Here is a 16,794-nt window from a genome sequence, read left to right on the forward strand (position 1 = left end):
AACCAAAACTACCAATGTATGCAAATTCTTCAGGATTATACCCAAGTTAGCAAACCTCTTGTGTGGGTCTATATGTTGTTGTTTTTGATGGTTGTGTTTTTGTTTTTGTTTATCTTGTTTTGTTCTGTTTGTACATTTCTGGCATGGAACAATTTATGTAACACACTTCCATAGTTGAGATCAGTAAAAGAGTTGGGTTTCAAAACAGGTGTAACCAGTTATACGCGGTGTACTGCACCACAAGGCGACATCACCTTTAGTCGACGTTAACGTTGTCGCCCGCGGTGCGGGAGATACGGGTTCGCGTCCCGGATGTGGCGGTCTCGGACTGCCCCCCTTGAATTTGCTGCATTTAACACAAAACATTAACGCTCTTCAGCTGCATTGTGGGTAATATGCAAATGAACCCCCCGACTCCCAGCAGGACCACTCCCAACAGAATTCGCCACACTGCCCCCTTCCTCGAAAGGCCAACGTCGGCCTAACCCATATCCCACGTGGATGGGCCCATCCACCATGAACGTTTCTTCCGCCGAGTGTGGCATCTAAGCAGTCAGGCAGGAGAGGTTCGGTTCTGGACCACAAATGGTTACAGAGCAGATAGATGTTTTATCCTACTGGAGCTGTAACAGTCAAGTGGCTTCAATAAGCATCTATCCTTCAGACCGCTCTCCTCCTCCTCCTCAAACACATGCTGCATCTAAAAGTGGAGAAGGATTCAAATCAACGTAGAAACTGAACTATGATGTACACCTGAATATTGTCCTGACAAGTCCAACTCCTTCTGCTCAGGTTATGGCGCTTCAGCCAGGCAATAACGCTGGGTTTTTCATCATCCATCCTCTTTTCATCATCCATCCTCCAGTTTTTCTTTTTTTTGTCTAGTCACTGTTATGAGCCTTAAACTATATATCTAATAGGAATAAAATACACTGATAATTATTTAGTCAGCATCCAGGCCAGTGCACTTTATCGGGTTAAAATATCAACTGTTTTTGTTCCCAGTTGATAAATATTGAAGACTGTTGAAATATTGGTAATGTTGCAATATTTTATAGAGAATGTATTCACTCATTCATTCATCAGCCGCTTCTCCGGGGTCGGGTCGCGGTGGCAGCAAGCCAAGTAGGGCACTCCAGACATCCCTCTCCCCAGCAACACCCTCCAGCTCCTCCTGGGGGATCCCAAGGTGTTCCCAGGCCAGACTGGACATGTAGTCCCTCCAGCAAGTTCTGGGTCTACCCCGGGGTCTCCTCCCAGTTGGACGTGTCTGGTAAACCTCCAAAGGAAGGCGCCCAGGAGGCATCCTAATCAGATGCCCGATCCACCTCAACCGGCTCCTTTTGGCATGAAGGAGCAGCGGCTCTACTCCGAGCTCCCTCCGGATGTCCGAGCTCCTCACCCTATCTCTAAGGCTGAGTCCAGACACCCTACGGAGGAAACTCATTTCAGCCGCTTGTATCCGCGATCTCACCCTTTCGGTCACTACCCAAAGCTCATGACCATAGGTGAGGGTTGGAACGAAGACTGACTGGTAAATTGAGAGCTTTGCCTTCTGGCTCAGCTCCCTCTTCACCACAACGGTCCGGTACAACGTCCGCATTACTGCTGATGCTGCACCAATCCGCCTGTCAATCTCCCGCTCCATCCTACCCTCACTCCTGAACAAGACCCCGAGATACTTGAACTCCTTCACTTAAGAGTGAAGGAGAATATATGCTGTAGTTAAATGTTAATATAAGATGTAGTAAATTAATATTGGTCCCACATTCATCAAAACTAGTAACTGTGTTAAGATTATCTAGCCCAGGGGTGGCTGAGCATGTACCATGGAGGGCCGTGTGTATGCAGGTTTTCATTCCAGCCGGACTCCACTCTAGGTGATTTCACTGATTAGCAACGCTTCAACCAGAGGAAGAATGTGTCAGAGAAATCACCTGGTGTGGAGTCGGGTTGGAATGAAAACCCGCATACACACGGCTCTCCATGGCACATGGTTACCCACCGTTGATTTAGTCCAATCTATATTGAATATTTTCGCTGAAATGCTACAGCCATAGCTTTGAACCAGGTAGAATTTCAGCAGTTTTAAATAAATGCGAGGAAAAGGGCACCGAACACCTCCATCACTGAAGCTCAATGAGCTAAACATGAATCATTTGTCTAAACCAGTTCAGTCTGTTCAGACAGACTGGAGGAGACCAGATCTGAAACCCACAGTAAAAAAAATTTCTGAGATCCTGGTGACCTTTAACCTTGCTTTATTTTAAGGTCTTGGTAACCAAGTTTCAAATGTTGACTTGATATTCCTCGAATGTTGTTTGTGTGAATGTGGAATAGAAGTGTTTTCATAATGATTTGACTCTTTGCTAATGTTCAGTGCAGGACAACGGTGGTGTGAACTCGGGGATATAAACCTAAACAGACAGGCGACGAAGTTAGTTTTGGGAAGCATCTTTTAATACAAACTCACTGTCGGAGGTGTAAAAAAAATAAAGGATTTAAATTTAAAACCAACAAAAAGGACAACAAAGAAAATGGAGTTTCTAGAAAAACAGAGAAATCTTACAGGACGCAGACGTCAGGAGTGTCTGTTGGAAGAATTAAGGCAGGATGTTTTTAGCTCCTCAACATGTGAAGAAACCGAAGGGCTTATCGCCGCTGAAAGCCTCCTCTGTGCCCCCCCCTGTACCTGGGACTTCCCTGACTCCCAGGGTTGTGGTACGCCCCTGTCAGACCTGGTAAAGGAAATTCCATGCCTGCCTGCTGCAAGCCCCAGACCAGGGCAGCCCCTGCAGGGCTTGACCAGACAGACCCGGGCCCCAGGATTCCTCCGAGTGCTGCCAGAGGCCCCAGGATTGGCCTGTGGGGGAATGTCTGGTTGGAGAGGAGCGGTAGGGTACTGGGCGGAGGGAGCAGACCTCCCCCGTAAGGTGAAAGCGCTGCATGGCGGGGCTGTTGCTGTTGGATCTGTCTCTGCTCGCGATGTAGGTGCTGCAGAGCTAGATGCCGGCTGTCCGGCTCAGACTCCGCAGTGCTGCTGATGTTGCTGTTATCAGGGGTATTAGGAGATATTCTCTGCACTGGCTGTTCCTGGCTTGGCGGCTGGGCTCTAGGGGAAGACAAAGAGAAAGGGTCAAGTAGTGACGTAATGGACCACTACGAATCAATATAAATTGATTTAATATAAATAGTATAAATTGACCACTATAAATCAATGCCAATAATACCAGGAGTAAAAAACAAAACAAAAGCAAAAACAAAACACCACTGACCAGAACAGTAAAATTTCCGAACCACTTGAACCTACAGATTTTTGTTCAGAATGTATATCTGAACAGCCCAGGGGCCGGTAGGAACAGAGAAGTACAGATGAGCCAGTAAACAGCAAGGATTATGATGCTCCTGTCATCTGTCAGCTAATTTATAAGCCCTAATGATATTTTACACCAACACACCAGATTCAACTTTTCCCAAGCAGAAAGGTTGAATCTGGACACTGCCATGACCACCAGCAGCCATATTTGTTCTGCTCCCGAGCAATGCTCAGTTAACATGATTGCCGATCTGTCATTCCTTGGCTTTTTTGTTTACTTACCTTTCTCTGTCACCCGCCATTTGACAGGCGGTGGTACTGCAGGTTGCACCTACTGGCATTCTGACAAAGCTATGTTCCCCTCGGTGATCTGCTCTCACAGCACTGACATGGGCTGAACCCACTGAGTCTATGCAGTCATTGGCGTCCACTGCTGCAGCACCTATGTTCTGATACGTTGAGTGAGAGATGTCAGTAGGCATTGCTGAGCCATCCTGAGAGGTGAGGAGCGACACATCAGGCCGACCAGGTCTAGCTGAGAACCGTCCTTCTCCACTCGAGCACACTTCCTTTTCTTTGCAGGGCATCCCTGTCATTGAGACACCTCCTCTTTGCTCTCCTCTCCCTGCCTTGCCCCTTTGCTCCATGGCTCGCCTTGCCACCTCTCTACCACCCACCTCCTCTTCCTCCTCACCTGGCTCAGAGTCCAGTGCTGAGTGAATTGTGTCTAGCTTAGCCACCAAAGCTTTCCTGCCAGGGGTGAGCTTGTTTTTCTCAGCAGGTCTTGCTTGGTCTGGCACAGGTGGAGTGGATGCGCAATCAGCTGTGTCATGGTGGAGGCTGTGGACTGGGTCGATACTGAACTCCGGCTGAGGCTCTGCCAGCTGCTGCTGCACCTGACGCTCTGCCCTGAACTGTGAAATAGCCAATCGCAGTGCTTCGAAGTCCGAGTCCGAGTGATGCTGCTGTTGTCCCTCAGTGCAAGAGGAGGAAGAGGAGGAGGGAGTGGCGCGGGACTCGGGGACCAGCTGGTCAGGGGGAAGCGGGGTCCCAGGGCCCAGGCGGAGGGAGGGCTGGAGGAGGGGCGGGTGGACAGATTGTTCAAGAAAGGACTGAGGGGAGAGCTCAGAGCCCAGGGCGGCGTCCTCATGACTCAGCTGTCGGCCACCAAGATCTACAGACAAGAGAGACAGCAGGGTAAAGTCAGACACAGAAAAACAAAGATAAAAAAAAAAAAGGACTCGGGTGCAATAGTGCATTGGTTTCCTAACATGAGGGTCGAGACCCTCCGGGGGGCTTTTAAGATGATTGTGAAATCATTTTGAAATATACTGTTATACCATGATTTTAATCATGTAGCATTTGTTATCACCAGCCCAAAGGATTTTTCCCCCCAAAAACTAAAGTGGATGGAAAAGTAAATAAAAATCTTTCCCAGGTGTGAGAGCTCACCCTTCATTTTGGGGATTTGGAACCAAAGAGGGTTGAGAACCACTGGATCTAACAGAGTAAGGCCCTCTGACATCCTGAATGCAGCTACAAAATGCTTGTCAACGCTGATGAATTTAGTTTTACTCTAGCAGTCAGGTAACCAGGTAACTGACCATCATGTGGAGATCCTGTTGTTCTAAACATTCAGTTGGCTGTAAGAACAGCAACCATGGTAGGAGAATTCTCCCCTGTGGCACGGAGATACCACGTGAGTTAATTTCTGAAACCAGAGCAGTGCATAGAAGCGTGTGGTTTTGCTAGCTCTGGGTTCTGATCTTTCAGATTTTTTGGGGGAGGTTTAATGAGGAGGTACAAGAAAAGTAAACTCATGACCACAGTGTTATGCTAGCTCTGGGGTTTTTCCGTCAACACAACTGACCAATAAGGAGTACCTTTGGGAGCAAGGTCGCCTGTAGTTGGCTGTGCTTTCTTGATGTCATGATAACCAACCAGGTTGGAGAAGTTGTGCATGATGTCATCAATGTTAGCGATGATGATGCCGCTGCTGAAGTAGTTCGGAAACATTTCAAAGCGACGCTCTGAGAAGTGAAATGACACATGATGCATTTAAAAACTAAAATCAACCTACCCCAATATTAATGACTAAAACAGGAAATCAATCATATCTAGATTACTGCACAGATCATTAGAACTGCCCTGAGAAGGAAACAAGATAGAATGGTTATGATAACAGAAATTATATTTTCAACAACAAACAACTGACTGTTTACAGGCAGCGTTATAAAGGGGGAATCTGACAATGACACAGGATAAAATAGGGAGTAAACTGATAGTAAACAACAATATTGTTTAACTGATGAGTCACGGAGCTAAAAATATTAATGAAGATGTTACTGACAATAATGACAAAGGACAGATGGGCGGACAGAGCAGAGTAATGTTGTTCTGTTTCAATCGTTAAGGTTCAATAATAAAACGCTTCATGGTTGGTGGTTCTGTAGTTATACGGAATACTTCATGGTTGGTGGTTCAGTAGTTATATGGAATACTTCATGGTTGGTGGTTCTGTAATAATATGGAATACTTCATGGTTGGTGGTTCAGCAGTTATATGGAATACTTCATGGTTGGTGGTTCAGTAGTTATATGGAATACTTCATGGTTGGTGGTTCAGCAGTTATATGGAATACTTCATGGTTGGTGGTTCAGTAGTTTTATGGAATACTTCAGGGTTGGTGGTTCTGTAGTTATATGGAATACTTCATGGTTGGTGGTTCAGTAGTTATATGGAATACTTCAGGGTTGGTGGTTCAGTAGTTATATGGAATACTTCATGGTTGGTGGTTCAGCAGTTATATGGAATACTTCATGGTTGGTGGTTCAGTAGTTACATGGAATACTTCAGGGTTGGTGGTTCTGTAGTTATATGGAATACTTCATGGTTGGTGGTTCAGTAGTTTTATGGAATACTTCATGGTTGGTGGTTCAGTAGTTACATGGAATACTTCATGGTTGGTGGTTGAGCAGTTACATGGACTACTTCATGGTTGGTGTTTCATTAGTTACATGGAATACTTCATGGTTGGTGGTTCAGTAGTTACATGGAATACTTCATGGTATGTGGTTCAATAGTTACATGGACTACTTCATGGTTGGTGGTTCAGTAGTTAACATGGAATACTTCATGGTTGGTGGTTCAATAGTTAACATGGAATACTTCATGGTTGGTGGTTCAGTAGTTACATGGAATACTTCATGGTTGGTGGTTCAATAGTTAACATGGACTACTTCATGGTTGGTGGTTCATTAGTTACATGGACTACTTCATGGTTGGTGGTTCATTAGTTACATGGACTACTTCACGGTTGGTGGTTCATTAGTTACATGGAATACTTCATGGTTGGTGGTTCAGTAGTTACATGGAATACTTCATGGTTGGTGGTTCAGTAGTTAACATGGAATACTTCATGGTTGGTGGTTCAGTAGTTAACATGGAATACTTCATGGTTGGTGGTTCAGCAGTTATATGGAATACTTCATGGTTGGTGGTTCAGTAGTTACATGGAATACTTCAGGGTTGGTGGTTCTGTAGTTATATGGAATACTAAATGGTTGGTGGTTCAGTAGTTTTATGGAATACTTCATGGTTGGTGGTTCAGTAGTTACATGGAATACTTCATGGTTGGTGGTTGAGCAGTTACATGGACTACTTCATGGTTGGTGTTTCATTAGTTACATGGAATACTTCATGGTTGGTGGTTCAGTAGTTACATGGAATACTTCATGGTATGTGGTTCAATAGTTACATGGACTACTTCATGGTTGGTGGTTCAGTAGTTAACATGGAATACTTCATGGTTGGTGGTTCAATAGTTAACATGGAATACTTCATGGTTGGTGGTTCAGTAGTTACATGGAATACTTCATGGTTGGTGGTTCAATAGTTAACATGGACTACTTCATGGTTGGTGGTTCATTAGTTACATGGACTACTTCATGGTTGGTGGTTCATTAGTTACATGGACTACTTCACGGTTGGTGGTTCATTAGTTACATGGAATACTTCATGGTTGGTGGTTCAGTAGTTACATGGAATACTTCATGGTTGGTGGTTCAGTAGTTAACATGGAATACTTCATGGTTGGTGGTTCAGTAGTTAACATGGAATACTTCATGGTTGGTGGTTCAGTAGTTACATGGAATACTTCATGGCTGGTGGTTCAGTAGTTAACATGGAATACTTCATGGTTGGTGGTTCAGTAGTTACATGGAATACTTCATGGTTGGTGGTTCAATAGTTAACATGGAATACTTCATGGTTGGTGGTTCATTAGTTAAATGGAATACTTCAGCAGTGGTTGTGTTTATTAGACGTCTCTAATGAGTCTTAACACTAGAATGACCATGGCAGTCATTTTGGCGGTTTTGGATGTTCAAAGTTTAATAACTTTGTGAGGGGGAAAAAGATACAGACCTGCCGCTCCCTGAATGCTCCTAAAATTGCATATATTTGCATTAAAATGAATTTTAGATCAATTGCGCCAAAAAGTAGTTATTATAAAATCTACCTAAAACGACCATGAGCGGTCAAAATGGCTGCTGGTAATTTGCGTGTGATCGTGTGCGTCATGTCACTATTTATGACGTGTATTGGTCGCGTCATTTCCTTCGTGAAGTTCGTTGCTCTGTCCTAGAAACACACTTAGCGTCCTCCAGTGCAGAGAAATAGTCTAAACTTGATTTATGATTATTGTCAACATGTCTGGTTACAGACGCACCATGACTACCACCGAGGCACTGCAGTATTTACAGGCGTTGGACAGCGGCCATTTTAAGAAATGGAAACGGACGATCCGCTGTGACGACTCCTAACGGGAGCATCTGAAAGTAGTAGTAGTAGGACAGCGGCCATTTTAAATTGTTTGAAAAATAGTATTAAAGTTGTTAAAATGTTAATTTTGGTGTCAGTTGTTACCTAACAGACATACTAACATATGCAATGCATTGATATCTCAGTTGGGTATTTATCTTGACAGAATATAGTTTAAAAACCGTGGCGGTCATTTTGACCGCCCATGGTCGTTTTATGTAGGGGTGAAATCCCGGTCGTTCTCATGTTAATGTAGCATATAACAGAACCAACAACTTACTTTTTAGCCAAGTTGTTGATATAATGTTTATGTACAATGACAGATTAAACCACAGTAGATATTCCTCTAACTTTAATCTGCTACTTGGGTCTAATCTTCCACCAGGTTTCATGTCAACAGCTTATTGGTTTTGTATTTGTCAAAATCAGCTTAACATAACATTATTCATGTTAAGTATTTAACAACCTTAGTTAACACCTGGGCATTATTTACTAATAAAAGCAAGACTGAAAAGTGGTAGTTAATAGTATCGTCAGAGGGTATTACCATCCATCCATCCATTATCCAAACCGCTTATCCTGCTCTCAGGGTCGCGAGATGCTGGAGCCTATCCCAGCAGTCATTGGGCAGCAGGCGGGGCGACAGCCTGGACAGGCCGTCAGGCCATCACAGGGCCGACACACACACATTCATACCTAGGGGCAATTTAGTACAGCTAATTCATCTGACCTACATGTCTTTGGACTGTGGAAGGAAACCGGAGCACCTGGAGGAAAACCACACAGACACGGGGAGAACATGCAAACTCCACACAGAGGATGACCCGGGACGAACCCCAAGGTTGGACTACCCCGGGGCTCGAACCCAGCACCTTCTTGCTGTGAGGCGACCGCGCTAACCAGTGCACCACTGTGCCGCTGTTGTGTTTACACAATTTATATAATACACCAATTCAATGAGGATAACAGAATTATAATGGAATTATAAAATATATGAAGAATATGATGAGGAGGATGCCAAGCAGAGTGTGTGTGTGTGTGTGTGTGTACCTGTTAAAAAAATTATATGCCTGTGTCGAGTGTATCGAGCCTGTAGTTCTACCAGACACTTGAGGTCTGGTGATTGGCAGTTGGGCATGTCACAGTGATGGTAGGGGAGGAACTCCACAATCAGATGCTTCTGATAAGCTGTGAGCACGTCTAATATGCTGGCTGCGTCCCGCTTGAATCTGACCGACCAATAAAGAGACAGAGGCATGCAAGGCTGAGATCAGACAGTTGACTGGAGAAAAAACCCAACACATTCCAGTTTAATATTCTGACTGCAACAGAACCTTTGGCTGTGGTTTATAGCCAGGACAGAAACCCGTTGGGGCAGGGTAGGGGCATGCTGCACAAGGGGCTTTTCACATCATTCACTGTTATTCACGGTCTGGTCTTTTTCATATAAACATGAGGACAGTTTCAGGCTTGGTCTTCAAAAGGCTTAGTGTTTTAGTTTCTCTGATTATTCCATCCATTATCCAAACCGCTTATCCTGCTGTCAGGGTCGCGGGGATGCTGGAGCCTATCCCAGCAGTCATTGGGCGGCAGGCGGGGAGACACCCTGGACAGGCCGCCAGGCCATCACAGGGCCTATAATTTTTCTATATGAACGATAAATTCACCAAGTCCTTATCAGTGCCGTCCCTCCATACGGCGGTTCACATGCAGAAATAGCCTTCACATCACCAGACTAATAACAGAATACTCAACATTTTTAATCAAAATACACTTACTCCCAGTGACACCATGCAGATGAGGAAAAAGCTGTTAATATGGTTAACGCTCACTCAAAATACTCCATTAATCACCCCCCCCCACACACACCCTTTTCTTCCCAATTGTACTTGGTCAATTACCCCACTTTTCCGAGCCGTCCCGGTTGCTGCTCCACCCCCTCTGCCGACCCGGGGAGGGCTGCAGACTACCACATACCTCCTCTGATACACATGGATTTGCTAGCCGCCTCTTTTCATCTGACAGTCAGGAGTTTCACCAGGGGAACGTAGTGCGTGGGAGGATCACACTATTCCCCCCAGTTCCCCCTCCCCCTCCGAACAGGCTCCCCGACCAACCAGAGGAGGCGCTAGTGCAGCGACCAGGACACATACCCACATCCGGCTTCCCAGCCACAGACACGGCCAATTGTGTCTGTAGGGACGCCCGACCAAGCCGGAGGTAACACAGGGATTCGAACTGCCGATCCCCATGTTGGTAGGCAACGGAATAGACCGCTACGCTACCCGGACACTCCATTAACCTCTCTTGAACCAATCAAGTGTAAACCATAACTGATATGGGGACACAACTGAATGTTCACTCATATAACACAACAGCTAGATTCATCCTAGCCATGAGATTGGTCAAGGTGATGCCAATTCCCATAATTCATAGCTAACTTAATTCTTGCTTTCTTGGTACTATGCCCACTCTTGTGGTAACTTGGGAGCTAAATTATGTTGTAAAGGCTGATACTTTGTCGTGAAGTGTAATAATTGTAGTATCTGGTAGTGCAGTAAAGTAGTGGCATTAGTACTTGGGTGTTGTACTGTATTGCATGATTGTAGTAATCTAGTGTAAATGTAAGTACCTTGCTTGTTGTTTGAGCTTACTCTGGGTCTTGCAGTGGACTCTCCACCTCCAAACACTCTCTGCTGAGCTCTGCTGCTCCAGGAAACTCAGCAAAGCACGCAGACGTTCTGAACAAACGCATCCAATACAAGAAAATAAAACACATGTTTACAGGTTGTTGAATGTGAGTTAAAAAACAAAAAACAAACACTCTGGACAGGAAAAAAAAGTCTTGACAGAAATGTGGACTGTGACTTTGACTAGTATTTTACAGGGGCAGACATTTCCCAACACATATTGTGCTGTTATGAGTTCATCCGACTGTATTATCGGCTAAGCACTTCCATCCATCCATTATCCGAACCGCTTATCCTGATCTCAGGGTCGCTGGAGCCTACCCCAGCAATCATTGGGCAGCAGGCAGGAAGACACCCTGGACAGGCTGCCAGACCATCACAGAGCGCGCGCACACACACACGCACACACGCACACACCTAGGGACAATTGAATACGGCCAATTCACCTGACCAATTGTGTCTGTAGGGACGCCCGACCAAGCCGGAGGTAACGGGGATTCGAGCCGGCGATTCCCGTGTTGGTAGGCAACGCAATAGACTGCTGCGCTACCCGGACGCCCACAACGATAATAATCTTGACAATTTTTTGAAACGCATGTTACAGCACAGAATGAGACATGGGGTTAAACTCTGCTGGAGGAGACCGGCAGACGGGGTTTTACCGTGCGTGATGAAGTCAGGGTTGAGGACGAACTCGTCAGAAACGATGAAGCCTCCGGAGACAAAGAGGTCAGTATGACTGCTGTTCCTTAAGTCATCCGTGCTGTCAATGCCCACGAACATCACCGAGTGATGCCGCTTCAGGGACACCAGCCCCGGGATCTGACTCACAGAAACACACGGACATAGATCAACACACACGCACACAAACGCAGTGACCACTGTTAGTGTTACCGGCCACCGTCTTGTGTTTCAGCTTCAACCTTCAGCCAGACTTCATCAGGTTTCCTCCATCGTTAATTCATCACTAGGCACTATGTGAGTGTGTGTCTTTTGTTAATGGGGTTTGTTTGTATTTTTATGCGTGTCTACCTTGTGGCTGTGTGTGTACGTTGTGTGTATATATGAATCGTGCATATGTGTGTACCTTGTGGATGTGCTCTGCTATATGTTTGTTTTGGATGACCACCAGCAGTCGGTCTTCAGTCTCCTGATCCAAGAACGCCACGGGGCTCTGCTCTACATACCTCTGTTTTAAGAGATACTCCTACACACACAAACACAAGTTCAATTTCATTTCACTGAAAATGGACGACTATGGAATAAAATAAAGTGAGATAAATTGCAGTTCTATATAAACAAATATGAAGGATGTGGTTGTTCGGCGCTGGATCAGGAAAACGTTGGCTGTCCTGATCACTTTAAACCTTCTAGCGTCTCAAAGATTTCCCCGTACACTATAATCTGTGGTGGTAAGTGGTTCTCTGTGGGTCAGTCACCTTAATGTCCTCGTAGACCTGGTCCTCCTGCTCCGTGCTGTGGACGTAGAACTGCATCGAGTTCCTCCTGACGTCTTTGATTATTTCCACCAGGCTGCTGAACACCGCGGGATGCAGTTGGCTGATCACGGAGCTGATGTCCGTGGCAGTAGTGGCAGGTTCCTGCTCCTGCCCAGGAATGGACACTGTGGGGGAACAGGAGATGGTAGGGGCCACGGGGAGTCCCGGGGAAACGTGGGCGGGGTCCAACAGCTCCGAGGAGGGAGGAGGTGCCCCGCTGAAGCCCTGCAACCTCACCTCGCTGACGGAGTCCGATAGCCGGCTTCCCCCTTCTCCACCGGGGCGGTACAGAAGGTGGGGGTTACAGACACCTTGCGTTTGTTTTGAAGGACTGAATTCAGATTGTTGCTGTGGTAACCAGAAATTATGCTGGGTTGGGTTGGATGCCCGGGAGCAGGGGCGGCTGGGGGAGGCCGTGCCAGTAACTGGGGGGTCAGACCTAACAAAAGGTCTGTCCACTAACCGTTCGGAGACAGGCTCATACAGAGAGGGACAGACAGATGCAGAGGTAGAGACAGACAGAGAGACGTTGGAGGGTGTGTGTGAGACAGTTCTATCGTTTGAAAATTGTTGGCTGGTGGCGTGGTGACGCCAGAGCTCCCCACTCATGGGCATCAGAGTGTCCTGATCGACCAATCCACCATTGCTAGCTGCTGTGTCATCGCTACAGTCTGCTGATGTGTTATCAGCTCTGCTTACGCTGGTGTTAGCTGCTCTGATACCAGCCACAAAATCACTGACTCTGCTGGCCAGCGCAGCTTCAGTTTCCACCTCTTGGTGAAGCCTGACACAGTTGGAGTCTAGCAGTATGTCATTGATGTTGTGCCTCAGCAAGCCAACGTAGCTCTGGAACGAAGAGCTGGGGCTACACATAGACACATACTGTGAAAATGGCATTAGCACCTTCGAGGGCAGTGTGGATGTGTGCTCGGGGCTGTAGTGTATACTCTCCCCCTGCAGGAGGTGTTGGAACTCAGAGGATAAGTCGCCCAGGTGCTCCTGCAAAATCCCATCAATGTCTCTAAATGGAGCACGAGGAGAAGGAGGGGGGGAGTCATCTAGTATCTCTATCACTTCTACTGCCTCCTCTCCCCCTCCCACCTGGTCCTTTTGCTGCATCTCCACCTCCTCTCTCTCCTCCACCAGCTCTCCTCCTTGCTCCGTCACCTCCCCTATTTCCTCTCCTGACTCTTCCTTCTGCAGCTCCTCAAAAGGCTGTGGCACCGGGGGCAGGGATGAGGGTGACTCCTCCTGGTTCCTCCTCTCCTCTTCTTCAGGCTGAGATTTCTCCTCCGTCTCCTCTGTTACTCCTGTAAGAGAAAGACTTTTGTCTCAAACTGACATCTTGGATGTCTCTCAGTCTGTTCATTACATGTCAGGATTCAGGGAATCACTGGTACGAAGATTAAACTGGTATATGGATTTTGTCTGTATTGTGCATCTTTTGAGTCAAAATCTGATCGACTGTTTTGACTCCGATGACATCACATTGTGCGTTGAAATGATAGTCACTACAGCAAAACAGTCACTTCCTTATTAAATAAGTACCATACTAACAAATGCTCCAGGGACTTTTTTGGGTTCAGTTCTGGTGAAATGGCCCAGATTCTCCTTTCTCTATGCAATAGTTCAGTTATGTTAGCGCCTGTCTCGAAACATCTGATGCAAGAGAGATGCCCTTATATATTTCATTTATGTGCATTTTTTAAAAGTTGCAGGGGAAAATGGTGAAAGATGAAATGGTGAAAGACGAGTGGTTGGTGAAAAACAGCAGCATAACCTCAGTACCATGGACATGTTTTGGGTTTCACAACACATGTCCATGTTACTGAAAATGTGCTGCCATCATAGAGTGGCAGCACATTTTCAGCAAAATATGCCTTGTGAAAGTTGATGTGAAAGGTGGCGATACTTATCCATTATGTTCAGATGAAACATGCTCAGAAATACAAGGAAAGCAATCACATGTATGCTGCAGAAAACCCAAGCAAGGCGTCATCCTGCAGTGAGAAGCTAATACCAGGTAGGACTCGGAGTCTCGGATGTTCGCTATATCAAGCATTCTCCAGAGGCTGAGCTTTAACAACATCGTGAACATCTAAACATCATTACATGTGCTATAACCGCGTACCTGTGCGAGGACATGATCTCTACATCAGGGTCCAACTAAAAAATGAATGCAGAACTTCTACATCACAGCTGCATTGAAGGCAGCTGAGTAACTTGTTTTCTTCATTTTAGAGTACAGTGTACTGAATTTAAGAATTTTTTATTTGAGTTAATACTGCTCTATTCTCCTCTGAACCAGTGTTACATATCAGTCACTGTATTTTTCTATTTTAATGAACAAACATTAGTAAAGTATCTTGGCAGGTTGTTCACTAGATCTCAATAGAACAGTATACAGTACAGTTCACTAATGAGTACCCCTGAAGCGGATCTCCTTATTACTTTTTGGGGCATGGTTCTGATCCTCAGATACCACCGGTATTGCTGGTTTTCTGTTCTACCATGTAGTTAATTACATTCACCTGTATCAGGTATTCCAGCGTCTAATCGGGGGGCATTTCTCAGAGAATGAGCTCATGTTCTTGAGGATTACTTGATTGGCGAATCATGAGGCGTACATAACTGGCAAGAACTTGCAAGTACACACCAACAAATCGCTGCTCGTAGAAAACTAAGTTTACAGTTTGAGATGAGAGGGGCTTGCTGGAGCTAGTGGGGTATCCTAGCTCCAAAAAGCTGAAGCAAATTTTTAAACTGGCTTTACTTTTCCAAAAAGGGGCAAATAATTGAAATCTACACTGTTGATTTCTCAGCACAGACTTTCTCAGAAGTTAATTTGATGACAACTTAAAGCTGTGGGCTTTGCGTTCCTGCTTTTTTTCACTGCTATTAAATGAATGATGGTTTGTTTGTGTATCTCAGCTCTGTCAAGTCATCAATCAATGTATCCTGAATTTAGTGGGCGGATCAAGAACACATCTGGTAATTTGAAGCGTTGTATAAATGCCAACCTTCAAGAATAAGGGTGATGTAAAGAGCTGCAGTAACTACAGAGGTATAAAGGTGATCTGCAACAGCATGAAGTTATGGGAAAGAGCAGTTAAGAAGACAGGTGAATAGTGAGCAGCAGTATGGTTTCATGCCATGCAAGAGCACTACAGATGTGATGTTTGCTTTGAGAATGTTGATGGAGAAGTATAGAGAAGGTCAGAAGGAGTTACATTGTGTCTTTAGAGAAAGCATATGACAGGGTGCCGAGAGAGGAGGTGTGGTATTATATGAGGAGGTTGGGAGTGGCAGATAAGTATATAAGAGTGGTGCAGGATATGTATGAGGGAAGTGTGACAGTGGTGAGGTGTGTGGTAGGAGTGACAGATGGGTTCAAGGTGGAGGTGGGAATCATTAGACTCAAGGATTGGCTCTGAGCCTTTTCTTGTTTGCAATGGTGATGGACAGGTTGACGAATGAGATCAGGCCGGAGTCTCCATGGACTATGATGTTTGCGGATGACATTGTGATCTGTAGCGACAATAGGGTGCAGGTAGAGGACAACCTGGAGGTGGAGGTATGCACTGGAGAGAAGAGGAAAGTCAGTAGGGGCAAGATGGAATGCCTATGCGTGAATGAGAGGGAGGACAGTGGAATGGTGAGGATGCAAGGAGTAGAGGTGAAGAAGGTGGATGAGTTTAAATACTTGGGGTCAACTGTCCAAACTAACGGGGAGTGCAGAAGAGAGGTGAACAAGAGAGTGCAGGCAGGGTGGAGTGGGTGGAGAAGAGTATCAGGAGTGATTTGCGACAGAGGGTTACCAGCAAGAGTTAAAGGGAAGGTTGTGAGACTAGCTATGTTGTGTGGTTTGGAGACAGTGGCACTGATGAAAAGACAGGAGGTGGAGCTGGAGGTAGCAGAGTTGAAGATGCAAGATTTTAATTGGGAGTGATGAAGGAGGACAGGATTAGGAGTGAGTACACAAAGCAAGAGAGGCAAGATTGAGATGGTATGGACATGCGTGTAGGAGAGATGCTGGGTATACTGGGAAAGGATGCTGAATATGGAACTGATGGGCATGAAGAGAAGAGGAAGGCCAAAGAGGAGGTTTATGGATGTGGTGTGGGAGGACATGCAGGTGGCTGGCGTGACAGAGGAAGATGCAGAGGACAGGAAGAGATGGAGACAGATGATCTGCTGTGGTGACCCCTTACGGGAACAGCCAAAAGAAGAAAAAATATAAATGCCAACTTATGTTTTGGAACAGTACTTGGGTTGCAACAGGTGACGTTTCATGAGTTCATTAGGACAAAAGTACACATAGTGTCTCGCAAAAGTATTCAACCCCCTTGACAGTCATCACTAATTTCTGGATTATAAAAGATACTCACACATCTGTTCCTGAACAATATTATTTTTGTGAACCCATAAGCTCTAACTGCATGTTACCAAAGCCAAAATAAGTTATGTT

At 45.6% G+C, this 16,794-nt stretch overlaps 1 protein-coding gene across 2 annotated transcripts in view; it reads right to left on the minus strand.

Annotated features, from left to right (window-relative positions):
• Positions 1-2,410: 2,410 nt before the first annotated feature.
• The window catches only part of LOC130107556 (protein TASOR-like), a 75,034-nt gene continuing 60,650 nt past the window's right edge, over positions 2,411-16,794 (minus strand). For both annotated transcript variants that reach the window (XM_056274213.1, XM_056274212.1), the window contains 8 exons: positions 12,267-13,636; positions 11,915-12,034; positions 11,490-11,649; positions 10,770-10,878; positions 9,188-9,366; positions 5,200-5,346; positions 3,599-4,490; positions 2,411-3,112 (listed from right to left, as the gene is read on the minus strand). In XM_056274213.1, the coding sequence (XP_056130188.1) occupies positions 2,653-3,112; positions 3,599-4,490; positions 5,200-5,346; positions 9,188-9,366; positions 10,770-10,878; positions 11,490-11,649; positions 11,915-12,034; positions 12,267-13,636 (3,437 nt within the window). In that variant the 3' untranslated portion in view covers positions 2,411-2,652. The remainder of the gene's footprint in view (positions 3,113-3,598; positions 4,491-5,199; positions 5,347-9,187; positions 9,367-10,769; positions 10,879-11,489; positions 11,650-11,914; positions 12,035-12,266; positions 13,637-16,794) is intronic.

The sequence above is a fragment of the Lampris incognitus genome, chromosome 2 (assembly GCF_029633865.1).
Source record: "Lampris incognitus isolate fLamInc1 chromosome 2, fLamInc1.hap2, whole genome shotgun sequence".
Taxonomy (NCBI): domain Eukaryota; kingdom Metazoa; phylum Chordata; class Actinopteri; order Lampriformes; family Lampridae; genus Lampris; species Lampris incognitus.